We start from the raw sequence: 14,678 nt of genomic DNA, 5'->3' as shown, positions 1-14,678 counted from the left end.
CCCGAGAGCTTCACTCTTTCCCACCCCCACCCCCTGGCTCTGCAATGACAGCGCAGAGCCTGCTCGGGACCCTCTCCCTTCCCCCTCCCCCCCCCCTCCCCCCTCCCCCCTCCCCCGATTGCATTCATGTGCTCTCTGTCAAATAAACTTAAAAATAAACATTAGCACAGACCCACTCATAGACCTAGTCTCTTTGATCTGCTTAAGAATGACTTTGCTCCTGCTAAATAACAAAAATTCATGTAAATTTGAAGATCTAATTGGCTTTATTACATGATTTATGATTCAGGTAGCATCCTGTTGAGCAAGGCATTCCGAGGAGTTGTAGCAAATGGACAGTTCTTATAGAAGGAAGGTGGAGGCAAGAAAGTTATTAGCAAAAGAAAAGGATTGTTTTAGGCCAGGCTGCTTTCTAGGGAGGAAAAGCTAGGAGTCTAATGCAGATAACCTCATATTCCTTTGGTGGAGAGGGTCCATGTTGGCATACTTATTGGTGTTAATGGAAAAATTCCTGACTGATGATTTAAGACTACATTTCTGAGGGAGTTTGAAACTGCAGTTAGATTATGTATTAAGCACAAGGTTTGGAACTTGGTCACAGTGACATAATTTTGGGCTTTTGGGTTTTTGTTGTTTTCTTTTTCTTTTTTCTTTTTTTTTTTTTTTTAGCCAAAATCTCAGTGGCTTAAAAACAACAAAGGTTTGTTTCTCTTTCATACCACGTGTTTAACATGTGTTGGCAGGGGTCTTACCTCCTTACAGTCACTCAAGAACCCAGGCTGGTAGAGTAGCTGATATTTCCAGTGTTACTGATTTCAGTGCCAGAGGGAGAAAGAACTCTGGAAGATCTTGCTTGGCAGTTAAAATCCTGTGGCCTGGAGGTGAGACATCACTTTCTCTCACAGCTCATTGTCTAGAGCTAGTCACAGGGCTGTACCAGCCATAGGGTGTTCCAAGTGCTCAGAGGAGAGCAGGAAGTACTGAGTGTACACAGTGAAGACTGTCATACCACCCTAGTTGGGGTCACTATGAGTGGATTGCTTGATTAGGTGCTTACAAGGTTTCCTGGCTTAACTTCTTTATTGTCCACTCTCTGTACAGAAGTCAGTGGTTTTTCTAATCGTCTGATAACATCAGTCTCTGTTTAAGGCTGATCATCATTGCTTTTCAGGTGAAGGTTATCTTTTCCTGCCATCTCCATGCCTTACCTGATCTAGTCTCCCGTTACCTTTCATACCCATAATCATTGTTTTCCTTGTACTGTCTCTTAGTGATATTGGCCTGTATGTAGCTCTTTTAACATGCTTTACTCTCTTGCCTCTTGACCTTTACCCATATTGTATCCTCTTTGTGGAATATTCTTTCTTAGCTCCTTCCCTCTTCTGAGTAAATCCTATTCCTCTTTTAGGTTGCAGGTTAAAAGTCCTATTATCTCTACTTTCCTATTTGAATTTGGTGCTTAGCCTTTGATTCCCATAGCACTCACTGTTTCTGACAAAGCTATTGTGTGTCATTGCAATTGCATGATTGTTTGCCATTGTAACCTAATCTTTCACACAGAGAAACACTCAATACATGTTTGTCAAATACATGTTTGTTGAATGCCTAAATAAATTACAGCATAAGGTAGGGAAAAGTTAAGTGTCAGTTATCAAGAAATTTAGTAATTAAAGGATCTTTATGCTTTCCATCCATGTTAAGGACTCCAGAGTTTACTATTTATGAAAATGTGATTTTAACAGTGCTCAGAATAGCTACTTCCCTAAGTATTGAGTATACCAGGTTTCACAAGTCCTTTGAAAGTTGGTTACATTATTTGTGTGTATTTCTAATGTTAGAAAAAAAAATTTTGTATAAAAGGGATTTCAAACCAAGAGGGCTCTCTAAATGAGAAGATATATATTTTTTCACTTCATATATCAGATATTTTCTATTTTGCCTTAATTTTCAGTAGCTTTTTAATCTAGGTTGATGTGTCATATGTAAAGGCTATTATTTCCATTTTGTTGGTGGTGGTGTTACGTTGAGTAATGCTGTTACAAATATCTTTGTATCTTGAGCTTGTTTCTTTTGAACTAATTTCTCAGGGTAGATTTCTAGGAGTGATATTTCTGGTTAAGGGCAGTTGTAGTGGTTAAGAGCATGCTTAGGTTTGCTCATGGGTGGTAGCAAAGGATTAGGGTTATAAAATATAATATCTTTACAGCCCTTGTAATTCCAAGAAATAAAACTGAAGTATTTCTTTTTTTTTTTTTTTTTTTTTAATATTTATTGAGAGACAGAGTGTGAGCGAGGGAGAGGCAGAGAGAGAGGGAGACACAGAATCTGAAGCAGGCTCCAGGCTCTGAGCTGTCAGCACAGAGCCTGACGTTGGGGCTCGAACTCACGAACTGTGAGATCATGACGTGAGCTGAAGTCGGACACTTAACCGAGTGAGGCACCCAGACACCCAGAAACTGAAGTATTTCTTAATAGGTGTTACATGGTCATTTTTGTCTTTTTTTTTTTTTTTTTGGCAGTCTTTTCCTACATAGGTATCTTTAGACCTTGAGAATAATAAATATGAGCAACAAAAGAAAAAGCTCAAGAAATACAATTTAAGGGTGTACTAGAAAGTTTTAGTTTGAAAACAGCCTGATCCTTCTTATACCATGTATTTATTATTAAACAGTAAGTCAGTTTTATGAAAATTTTATGCATGTATACTTGTGACCTTTCTATTTTCAGACTTTTTTCCTCTCTAATCTTTACATAAAACTGGTCTTTAAAAAGTGTATTAGTTGTCTTCTGTAAACTAGCAAATACTGCTTTTTAATAAGTAGAGACTTTATGTGTAAGTGGAATCATTTTACTTTGGATTTAGGTAAGCATTTTAAATAGCATTTTTATTACCAAAACACACAGAGGGTAGTTATTGTTTTGGTCTACATGGTTTGTGTAGGTCAAAGTTATTTGATCTTTCTCGTGTTTTCTAGCTTACATTTTGCTGCTTAATATTGAAATCTAGGAATCTTTTATCCAGTTTTTGAAGTATCATTTTAAGTACATTGGTAACTTATTCACATTCGTGAAGATTTTGTGTATATTTAATGAAAGGGATACACAAACAAAAAGTGCATATTTAACTTGTTTTTCCCTTCTATTAGAAATCTTTTAATTATTCAGAATCGGAGTCAGTTAAAAAAATTTTTTTTAATGTTTATTTATTTTTGTGAGAGAGAGAAAGAGTGTGAGCGGGGGGGAGGGACAGAGAGAAGAGGAGACACAGAATCCGAAGCTGTGCTGTCAGCACAGAGCCCAACGCAGGGCTCAAACTCACGAATCACGAGATCATGACCTGAGCTGAAGTCAGACCCTTAGCTGACTGAGCCATCAGGTGCCCCTCAAGAGTCAGTTTTATAATAACAGTTGGCCTCAGAAAATTTTCCTTTTTTCTTCAGTAGTTGAAGGCTATTTGCAGAGATTTTGTTCATCTTAGGTAGAGTGCTAGACGACTTCAATTTCACGTTTTCTGATGTTGTCCATCATACTTCTAAGAGGGTTTGGTTCGCTTTTCAAATCTTTCACAGTCTTGTTTTTTACACAGCAGCAACAGTCAAGCACTTCATAAAGAAAAGCCAACACCACTAAAGATACCACTGTAAATATGAATAAAAGCAGAATGACAAAGCAGGCAGTGTTCCAGTTATCATGAAAAGGGTAAATTTTTTGAACTTGAAAACCAAGGTACTGATAAACAGATGTAGTGGTTTCATTCCAGAGGCTGGAGCTCAGAGAGGCCATTCTTAGGGATTATACTTCTTGTATTGGTTCTTTTGAATCTGTAAAAAGGTAGAAAATGAATACATGTAATCAAATTCTATGGATCTGTCAATTGAAGTCTCAGTACTAAGACTTGTTAGTAAATCTATGTAGGTAACGTGAGTTCTTTTATTTTCTGCCAGAATTAATGCCCAAATGGTATTTTTGAATTTTTTCTTTATCCTATGGCAGTGTACTCTGTAAACCATACTATATATATATGTATATTTTTTAAATGCTTATTTATTTATTTATTTTTTAAAGGGGTGGGGAGGGGCAAAGAGAGAGGGAGACACAGAATCTGAAGCAGGCTCCATGCTGTCAGTGCAGAGCCCGATGCAGGGCTCGAACTCAGGAACTGTGAAATCATGAGCTGAGGCAAAATCAAGAGTTGGATACTTAACTGAGCCACCCAGGTGCCCCCATACCATGTGTTTTTTTCATGTGTGTCATTTGCTAGACAAATACATATGCTTAAGGTTTATATACAGAAACTAACTGCTAATAGAAGGGGGAAAAAGAAGTTGAATTGTTTTAAAATTTAACTAAAGCAGTGGTCAATGATCTGTTAAATACAAAAAAATCTTAGTGTTTTAAGGTGGTATTCTTCATACTGCCCCCAGAAAAGCTTTTCTCATTAACTTTGAGGATCCTTCTTACCTTGTGGGCTCAGTGTATTTCTGTCTCCTATTTCCTCTCCTTTAAACTTTGAAGACAGGTGACCTGAATCAAGATATAGTGGCTGAGTGAAAATACTAGAGAAAGGAAAGCTAAATAATGACGGTTTTCAGAATAAGGATGATAAAATTTTAGGTTCATGTTGCCTATGAAGAGACCTTAATCTTAGGATTTTTTTTTTTTTTTTGTTAAGTATGTGATAGTATTAACTTCATATACCTGAATGATCTATGGATACGAATATTTTACTTTTATTTTTATTTTGAGAGAGTGAGCATGCATGTGCATGGGGGAGGGGCAGAGAGGGGGAGGGAGAGAGAGAGAGCGAGAGCGCAAGACAAGCAGGCTCTGCACTGTCAGTATGGAGCCCAGCAAGGGGCTCTGATGTACAAACTGTGAGATCATGACCTGAACCGAAACCAAGAACCAGATGCTTAGCCGACTGTGTCACCAGGCACCTCTTCTTGAAACTTAATTTTAAAAAATTATAAAATGCTTATATACTGAGAAAATTTTGGAAATAAGGGGAAAAAATAGTTCCACTTTATTAATTCAATGACTGCTGTCAGTTTGAAAGCTTTATTTTATTAAAGAAATGACTTATTTTGTGTGATTTTTCTTTCCTACATAGTTGTAAATAGACTTTCATTCATTGCTATAAACAAATATTTACGTACTGTGTCCCAGATAGTATTCTGAATGCTGAAGATACTTGTGTGTGAGAGTATATTTCAATTAGACAAAACTTTAAGATAGTTGAAGAGTAAGAGTATAATGAACCCCTGTATTCTCATAATACAGCTTCAGTTACCAATTTGTCTTTACCCATTTGTTTCTACCTCATAGATTATATTTTTCAAGTTTGTTTAAGTAATCTCTATACCCAGTGTGGGGCTTGAACTCACAACCCTGAGATCAAGAGTTGCATGCTCTTCTGACTATGCCACCTAGGCGCCCCATGCCCCTAGATTATTTTGAAGCAAATCCCAGACATCATCACTTCTCCTAGACATCTTCAGTACATATCTCTTAAAAGGTGAGGGTTCTGTTTGTAAACATAGCCACCATAGCATTGTCACACCAACAAAGATGAAAAAGTGACTTAAAGCCCAAATCCATAACAGTATAATTCCTTAAATTTTTGTTTTCTTTATACATGTAATCTTAAAACTTTAATAAAGTAATACTTTCCAAGGTTTTTGTTTTCTTTTTATAATTTATCACTTTTAAGTAAACTCTGTGCCCAACATGGGGCTTGAACTTACAACCCGAGGTCATGAGTCACATGCTCTACTGACTGAGCCAGCCAGGGACACGAAAGGTTTTTTCCTTTAAATCATATTTGCTTGGCAAGTAACTGCATCTCTCTGGATGGACTTGGTTCTTCCTTTGTGTATTTTGAAGGTGAAATTGATGATCTGAGGGGTACCTTGGTGGTTCAGTTGGTTAAGTGGCCGACTCTTGATTTCATCTCAGGTCATGATCTCACCAGTCCTTGGATGAAGCCCTGACTCTGGCTCTGTGCTGGGTGTGGACCCTGTTTAAGATTCTCTGCATTCCTGGGGCACCTGGGTGGCTCAGTCAGTTAAGCGTCTGACTTCAACTTAGGTCATGATCTCACGGTCTGTGAGTTCGAGTCCTACATCAGGCTGTGCTGACAGCTCAGAGCCTGGAGCCTGCTTCAGATTCTGTGTCTCCCTCTTTCTCTGCCCCTCTCCCACTCGCACTCTGTCTCTCCCTCTCAAAAATAAAATAAAAACATAGAAAAAGTTTTTTAAAGATTCTCTCCATTCATCTCCCTCTGTCTCTATCCCACTTGCTCATGCATACGCTCTTGTTCTCTCTCTGTGCTCTCTCTTTCAAAAAACAAAACAAAACAAAACAAAAAAACCCTGAGGCCAGAAGTCAAGGCTTAAATTCATTTTTTTTTTTTGGATTTAAGAATGCTTCAGTTTCATGGTTTGTGGTGATCCTTCATCTTGTAACAAGGGACAACAGACTAATGGACAGTAACTGAATCAGTTGCTTTTATTAGTTCTGGGACATACAAAAATACATTGTCTGGAACACAGGTATGTGATGAACTTCCCAGTACATTACAATATTTTCAAACTTTGGAGACCCAGCCTTTTAGAGTTACCCTCTTTTATCCCTTAAATTTTTCTCTTCTTAGCATATTCCTTTTTTTTTTTTTTTTTTTTTTTTTTTTTTTTTAATGTTTATTTATTTTGAGACAGAGAATGTGATCAGGGTCAGGGCAGAGAGAGAAGGAGGGAGAGAATGCCAAGATTCTGTCTGTGCTGTCAGCATGGAGCCTGACTCAAGGCTCAATGTCATGAACCGTGAGAACATGACCTGAGCCAAAACCAAGAGTTGGATGCTTAATTGAGTAAGCTACTCTGATGCTCCACTTCTTAGCACATTCTTACAGAAACTGGGGCTGCTACATTGCAGACCTCCAGGGGGCACCATTCATATTGTGTTGTGAGTGCCATTCATGTAGAATACATGGTAAGTGGTGCCCCGGGAGTCTAATGTGGATGTCCTGATAGGCCAGTCCTCCATCCTCTGCATTGGTGCTGCCTCTGATTCTCATCACCATGCACCCAAGTAAAGTAACCCATAGAAACAGACTCAACTGGAGACAAATAATAGTCCTTTTTGACCCAGCCTTCCTAACAGAGTAGTGACGTGTGTGCAGACACACAAATGCCTAGAAGATGTTCAGCTTTGGAAGTCCTTTAAAATTTTTAGTACTACTAAAATGCAGATCCTTTTGGGAGGGATAGTACACATTGTTATATTTACTTCACTGTGAATGAGTTTTGGGTCCTTTTTGAAAAGTAGAGCAAATATAAGAGAAGGAGAAGAAGAATAGGACCTTGAGGAAATAAAGAACAGGGCCATTTATTATATGGATAGATAAAAAGCAGAAGAAACACAGGAGGGTCTGTCTAATAATTTTACCTGGGTAAACCTAGGATCTCTCCTGCATTGATGAGAATATTCCTTAGATTTTCTGTCAAGGCCTTTCAGGTTGATTCCTTTTTTTTTTTTATTTCTTAAGATTTACATTTTTAAGTAATCTCTAAATCCATTGTGGGACTCAAACAATCCCAAGATCAAGAGCTGCATGCTCTACCAACTGAGCCAGCCAGGTACCCCAGATTGATACCTTTTTAAAATCTGGGAATTTTTTCCCACATTATGTCCCTTAAATTAGTCTAATGTACCTTATTAATTAACTTAAGTACTATTTAATTATTGATTTCAGAAGTGTTATGGTAATTTTTTTTAATTTTTACATTATACTAATTTTTAAAAAAATTAAAAACTTAGCTAATAATCCTGTCTTGCTAACATATCAAACTTTTAATTTGTTCCTTCTAGAAATTGGCAATATAAATCTATAACTCCTACCTGGTTGAAATTGTACTGAAATTATTACTTTGTATTTTAACTTTTTATGAATAGGGGTTTCTCACTTGTATTGACTTTAAAACTGAGGAGAAGTTGTAAAGACTAATGTATGTTCCTATTTCAAAATGAAATAGAAATTTTATAATTATTGGAGGGGTGCTTGGGTGGCTCAATCGGTTAAGCGGCTGCCATCAGCTCAGGTCTTGATCTCGTAGATCATGAGTTCGAGCCCCATGTTGGGCTCTGTGCTGACAGCGGGGAGTCTGCTTGGGATTCTCTCTCTCCTCTCTTTCTCCTCTCTCTGCCCCTACCCTGCTTGTGCTCGCTCTCTCTCAAATAAACTTAAAAAAAAAAAAAGTTAGAATTCTGGGGTGCCTGGGTGGCTCAGTCGGTTAAGCATCCAACTTCGGCTCAGGTCATGATCTCACGGTTTGTGAATTCAAGCCCCGCGTCAGGCTCTGTGCTGACAGCTCAGAGCCTGGAACCTGCTTCAGATTCTGTGTCTCCTTCTTTCTCTGCCCCTCCCCAACTTGTGCTCTATCTCTCTATGTCTCTCAAAAAATAAATAAATGTAAAAAAAAAATAAGAATTATTTGAAAGTTGGTTTAAGGAACTTTATATTCTATTTTGTTTTTGAGGTACAAGTGAACAGTTTAAAATTTTTCAAGCCCTCTTGACCCCTCCCCCCCGAAAAAAATGGAGGGAGGGAAGAGAAGGGAGAAGGCAGGGGCAGGCAGGCAGACACAAACTAAATTCAGTTATTTGAAGTTAGCTTGTACCCATCAATGAACTATTCTGGTTAAAATTAATATATCCATACAATTCAATATTATGTGTGAATGAGGTAACTGTAGTGATAAGGAAAGATTTTTAGGTGAAATCACTGTTAAGTGAAAAGAGCAAGATGCAGGACAGTATGCGTAGGAAAGGGGGAAATAGTATATATTTTTATTTGCTTGAATCTCTGCAAACATTTGGAAAGATATAGGCCAGAAATAACAGTGATTACTTGGTGGGTTTGTTGGAGGGTAGAGCTGAGAAACAGGGATGTGTGTGAGATTTCTCAAGGTATATCTTGTTATATTTTAGTTTTTGAACCATTTGAATATAGTACTTATCCAAACCCAAACTAATATATTTTAAAAGTATTCCTTTCCTTTGGTTTTAAAAGTCTGTCGTGTTATCTATCTGTTTAATATATTTATTGAGTTTTCTGGATTACTTCTAAAAAATTAAAACTGGAATCAGTAAACAGTATTTTGATTAGAAGTGTCTAAGCAGTTTAAGGAAGAGTATACACATGTTGTAAATGATGACAGTTTATGTTGTAAATGATGACAGTTTGCCTCTCCCGTGAGTGTATTGATAACTGATGAGCAACTCAAAACATTCACTCTTTAGTTAGCTTTTGGGCATATCTGAAAAGTACACTGTGAAATATGGGGTCATTTTCTACCTTAAATTTAATGTGGTTTATTTTTATGTACAGTAGAGCTCTAGCAATTTTTTGTGCTAAATTTAGGGTAAAATCTGAAACTTACTTTGATGGAGGAGACATAATTAGACATGCAGAGAAGTATTATTAGGATTTTCTTGTACTCTGAGACTGTACTTTTGAAATTAAAATGTAAGTTTATATCAAATACCTGCTATAAACATGCTTTATTTTTTTTAATTTTTTTTTCAACGTTTTTTATTTATTTTTTGGGACAGAGAGAGACAGAGCATGAACGGGGGAGGGGCAGAGAGAGAGGGAGACACAGAATCGGAAACAGGCTCCAGGCTCTGAGCCATCAGCCCAGAGCCTGACGCGGGGCTCGAACTCACAGACCGCGAGATCGTGACCTGGCTGAAGTCGGACGCTTAACCGACTGCGCCACCCAGGCGCCCCTTAAACATGCTTTATGAAAAAAGAAGAGTAAATGGTAAAAAAAAAAAAATTGTGTACTTTTTTGAATCTTCCTCCCCTTTAAAATTTCATTACAGGAATGGGGAGTATTAAGTAGTGTTTTGTTGTTTTTGTTTTAGTTAACTTTTGATCTATTCTCTTCACCTTTCTTTCCCTCCCATTTCAGAAGGCCCTAGTGAAATATTTATGGGGCTAAGACTTGGAAGTGTTCTGGAACCTTGAATTGTCAGATAAGAATAAAATTATGCTTTTGCTCTAATTATGTTAAAACCCTTGAGTTGAATTCTCTAGTGCCTTTAAGCATATCACTTTGAGATATGATCAATTAATCATATTGGCCTTTAGATATAGAGCAGTGCACCCAGCTCTGGACCTGTCTGAGGCAGGCCACACGTCTGGTCAGTTTGGTGAAAGAGCAGTGAACCTACATCTGTGCTAACTATAGTTAGATCACCAGGAAGATGTAGGCTGATTATAGTGCTAATAATAGGGGAGAGTATTTGTAACTGAAATTCCAGGTAAATTGTAAACTGTTTTATTTGACAAGGTTTTTTATTTGAGACTTTTTTTGGGTCCCATACTTTGTACAGCAAGCAGGAATATTTTCTAGGTAATTAACCCCATTGTACTGAACCTAGGGAGATATAATATCTTCTTACAGCAACCTTTGGGCTTTGCAAGGGATGCTTTGCTCATGCTTCTGAATGCTGAGTAAGAAATGGAATGAATAAAAATTAGGAAAATAGTCTTAAAATTGAAATAAATTTGTCAGCAAAGGGCAGAAGTTGAATCTCTAGATCAGTATGTGTAGGTAATATCCTGGAACTCCAGCCTTACTAAGTAACAATATTTTCATGCTTGACTATTATAAAATTAGAAATTTGGCTAGTAGTTGATACTGATTTTTTAATAGACATGAACAGTTACTCTCAGCCATGAAAATAATCTTAATACCTACCTCGAAAGGTACATATATTCCTCCCTTAACCAGTTCTTCTTAAAACATCTTTTTATTTTAAAATGTAGTTTATTAAAAAGACTTGCTATGTGTTTGAGGATCAGTTTAAGAATAATGTTAAAATTATATTGAAATATGGTTATAAATAGATATTTTTGTGCCATATAAAAAATGTAAGGCTATTTAAGAAGGTTGTTTAATAATAGAATGACTTGTGTATTACAGTAATACAGATTTTAAAATTTAACTGGAAGGAATAATTTTAATTAAAATGTTAGGAAAGTCTGAAGCTCCACAAATTGATCTTTTTGGTTACAGTATAATGCAGCCTATATGATGATAACCTTTATGGTCCTTTTATTTTTATGTAAAAATCACAATCATGACAATTTCTCAGCATTTTCGGCATCTGCACTCAAAGTCAAATAAACAGTTTTGAACTATTTTCTCATATTTGTTAAAATATAACAAATATAACAAACTTTCTTGTAAGTGACTGCTTTTTACCAGCAATATAATTTGTACATATAATCAGAAAGCTTTAGTCCAGGATTTGCTTTTAGTCTAGATTTTTCTTTAAGCAAAACCCTTTGTTAAGGCAGACCAAATTGCTGAAATGAAATAGCTCAGAGAAAATAAATTAGCAAGTAACCACTTAACATTAAATGCTTATGGTTTACTCTAAGGTCTGGATATAGATCAGGTTCATAGAAAATCTCATGAATTTTCCATAAGGCACAGATGGTGAGGGTGCTTATCAAATAGCACAAGGCAGTCTTCACATTTTCATAATAAAATCCTACCAAGCAGCGAAATGAATACAGTGCCTTTTTTGGTCTTTAGTCGGAACAAAGCTTTCTGCTTGGTTTTTATGGTAAAAGATTTTTTAAATTACATCATAAGGACATGTATTACTAAATGCAAAAGATCGCATAAACCTACCTCTTGTCTGAAGGCTGCTGTTGAAGCGATGGTATCGTCTGTTTGTAATGCAGTCCAGTGCACATCCAAGATGGAGCTGTGCTTCTATTGGTTGAACCACAATGCAGCTGACAGTTTCCTCCTCGTTCATTTGCATTAAGTCCTGCCACCCTTAAGTGTAAATCATTCATAAACTTGAATAGAGCTGTCTGGGATATCAACTGTCCCCTCTTTTTCTTGCCTCATTTTTTGTCCTTAAGGTAAATTTCTGCAAAGGAATTTGAGTTAGTAATGAACTAGTGATTCCTTAGTGTTTAACCATAAAATTTCGGATCCTTCAGTGAGTATTTCACGGCTAGGGCTAGAAGGTACTATTGAGAGAGGTAGTAACCTAGGAAACAAACAGTCCAGGTTTACCAGCTTAATATTTCCTCCCGGAAGTGGGCATAAAATCTCATAAATGATATTTTCTTTCAGTACTTGCGTTCTCTATAAATCTTGCCCTCTGGAAATGATTATTTCCATGTGGTGGTTTGATTTAGGAGAAATTCTAAGGGAAAAGAAATACGGTTTTCAGCTCTGCTCATTGGGATAGGGTTAGTTTTGGTAGGTACACCACCTACATTAAAAAGCAGTCTGTGAAATGGGGCGCCTGGGTGGCTAAGTCAGTTAAGCATCTGACTCTTGATTTTGGCCCAGGTCAGGTAATGATCTCACGGTTCACGAGTTCGAGCCCTGCATTGGGCTCTGCACTGACAACATAGAGCCTGCTTGGGATTCCCTCTCCTTTCTGCCCTCCCCTGCTCACATGCACACACACACACACTCTCTCTCTCTCTCTCTTTCAGAATAAAGACATAAAACATTAAAAAGAATCAGTCTGTGAAATTTAAATGATAAGAAAGGAATAAAAGGTACAGCATATAGTGAGTGATAGTATAATAGTGTTACGTGCTGACAGATGGTAGCTATACTTGTGAGCATAGTATGACCTGTAGAGAAGTTGAATCACTGTGTTGTACACCTGAAACTGACATTGTGTGTCAACTATACTCAAAACTTTTTTAAAAACTGGCAAAACAATCAACAACTTCAGTGCTTTGAAGCTAGAATGTTTGTATTTATGACCTATTATTTAGAGTTGTGTGGGGTCCAAACATAACAGTATCAAGGTTATACATTATGGAGAGGCTATTATAGCAATAGCAGACAAATGCTTGCTATGCAGGCTTTATTTTATAGGTCACATTATTTTTTAAAAATAAGAGATAGGAGCACCTGGGTGGCTCAGTTGGTTAAGCGTCCGACTTTGGCTCAGGTCATAATCTCACGGTTCATGAGTTCTAGCCCTGCATTGGGCTCATTGCTGTCAGCACAGAGCCTGCTTCAGATCCTGTCTCCCTCTCTCTCTGCCCCTCCTTCCACCATCTCAAAAACAAACATTTAAAAATAAATAAAATAATAGATAAATTAGTGAATTATTTTCTTGGACTATAAAGGAGTACATAGAAATACTCTTACTACCTTCATTCATTCAGCTAATATTTACTGAGTGTTTACTCTGCCTGGCACTTAGCTAAATGTTTAAGACTCCATGATAAACAAAACTGCATGTAGTTCATGATTGAACATTTGTGTAATGCGTATCCTTAACATAGTGTCATCTGCTTTTCATAGCTTTCCCACTTAGTTGTTTTACAGAGGAGTATAGGATAAACATTTCTTTTTCTTTTTTAAATTTAAGTCCAAGTTAATATATACTGTAATAATGGTTTCAGGAGTAGAATGTAATGATTCATCACTAGGATAAACTTAATATTTTACTAAAGGTAAAACGTTAAATCTGCACTTATGAATTTTTATACTCTGACTGAATAATAGCCCATCTCGGATGAAATAGTCTGTGTTAAGGGCTAGTTAATGATCCTTTTTCTAAATTTAAGCTTACTTATTTATTTTGAGAGAGACAGAGACCATGTGAGCAGGGGAGGGGCATTGAGGGAAGGAGAAGGATAGAGAATCCCAAGCAGGCTCTGCACTCTGCACTATGCATGCAAAGCCCAACACGGGGCTCAAACTCATGAAACTGTGAGATCATGACCTGAGCCAAACCTGAGTCAGATGCTTAGCCAACTGAGCCACCCAGGTGCCCCATTAATGATTCTTATACAAGGCAGTATCACAGTGTTTACAACTGCATTTGAATCTGTATTCTTCTACTTCTCTGTTTTCTTATGTTTAAAGGGAGACAGGTTATTTGGGAGGGATTAAATGAGAAAATAAATATTTAGCATGCATTTGGCAAATAGTAGTGTTCAGTAAATGTTATTGCTGTTGTTGTTAAAGTGTCCCGAACACCTTGGTAAAATGAACCACGTAGGTAGTATTTCGTAATTGAAATAATGTGAAAGCATGCCTGTAAGGCATTCATAATATTATTTTTGGAAACATAGTAGACTTTAATGTGCCAGTTAAGTTGTTAAAATTATAACAGTGATTTTGAAAGGAAAACTGTATATCGTCTTGTTTTAGTCTCAAAAAAAGCATATTCAGTAAAGCAGTCTTGTGAACTAATCTCAAAGAAGTATTATGTTGCCATCTAAAAACTATTCTCTGGAAAAAAAAAAGCTGTTCTTTTTGGATCTTTGACACTCCTTACATTTGACTTGCACTGTTCTAATGCAATCATTTGTTTAAATTGTTACAAAACTGTTGCCAGAGATTACACCCCCCACCTCTGCTTTTTATTTAACCTCTTCCTTTGTGGATCAGCCACATGAGAACTTTATATCTGAGTTTATGGTTTGCTGATAGAATGTGTACTTCTGAAATGTTTTTCTGGTGTTGTTTGTTTTTTTGGTTTTTTTTTGCTTTTTTTGTTTTCTTTCTTCCTTCCTTCCTTTTCTTCCCTCCCTCCCTCCCTCCCTCTCTCTTTCTCTTTCTTTCTTTCTTTCTTTCTTTCTTTCTTTCTTTCTTTCTTTCTTTCTTTCT

The 14,678-nt window shown here is 36.9% G+C and overlaps 2 protein-coding genes across 7 annotated transcripts in view; one reads left to right on the top strand and one right to left on the bottom strand.

Moving 5' to 3' along the window:
* Positions 1–14,678, top strand: part of GTF2E2 (general transcription factor IIE subunit 2) — an 80,469-nt gene that overhangs the window by 15,667 nt on the left and 50,124 nt on the right. The gene's annotated exons all lie outside the window — the stretch shown is intronic.
* Positions 3,289–14,678, bottom strand: part of SMIM18 (small integral membrane protein 18) — a 20,913-nt gene continuing 9,523 nt past the window's right edge. Inside the window, exons 2-4 of one of the 3 annotated variants that reach the window (XM_040490174.1) lie at positions 11,709–11,955; positions 4,462–4,524; positions 3,289–3,821 (exon numbers count right to left, since the gene is read on the bottom strand). In XM_040490174.1, the coding sequence (XP_040346108.1) occupies positions 3,487–3,783 (297 nt within the window). In that variant the 5' untranslated portion in view covers positions 3,784–3,821; positions 4,462–4,524; positions 11,709–11,955 and the 3' untranslated portion in view covers positions 3,289–3,486. Of the gene's footprint in view, positions 3,822–4,461; positions 4,525–11,708; positions 12,075–14,678 lie in introns of those variants that run through there. The other 2 variants (XM_040490172.1, XM_040490173.1) reach the window with 2 other exon arrangements.

The sequence above is a fragment of the Herpailurus yagouaroundi genome, unplaced genomic scaffold, assembly GCF_014898765.1.
Source record: "Herpailurus yagouaroundi ecotype Mexico unplaced genomic scaffold, PumYag 181, whole genome shotgun sequence".
NCBI classification, from domain to species: Eukaryota; Metazoa; Chordata; class Mammalia; order Carnivora; family Felidae; genus Herpailurus; species Herpailurus yagouaroundi.
Note: the sequence above shows the minus strand (reverse complement) of the source record. Positions and strands in the feature narration are given on the sequence as shown.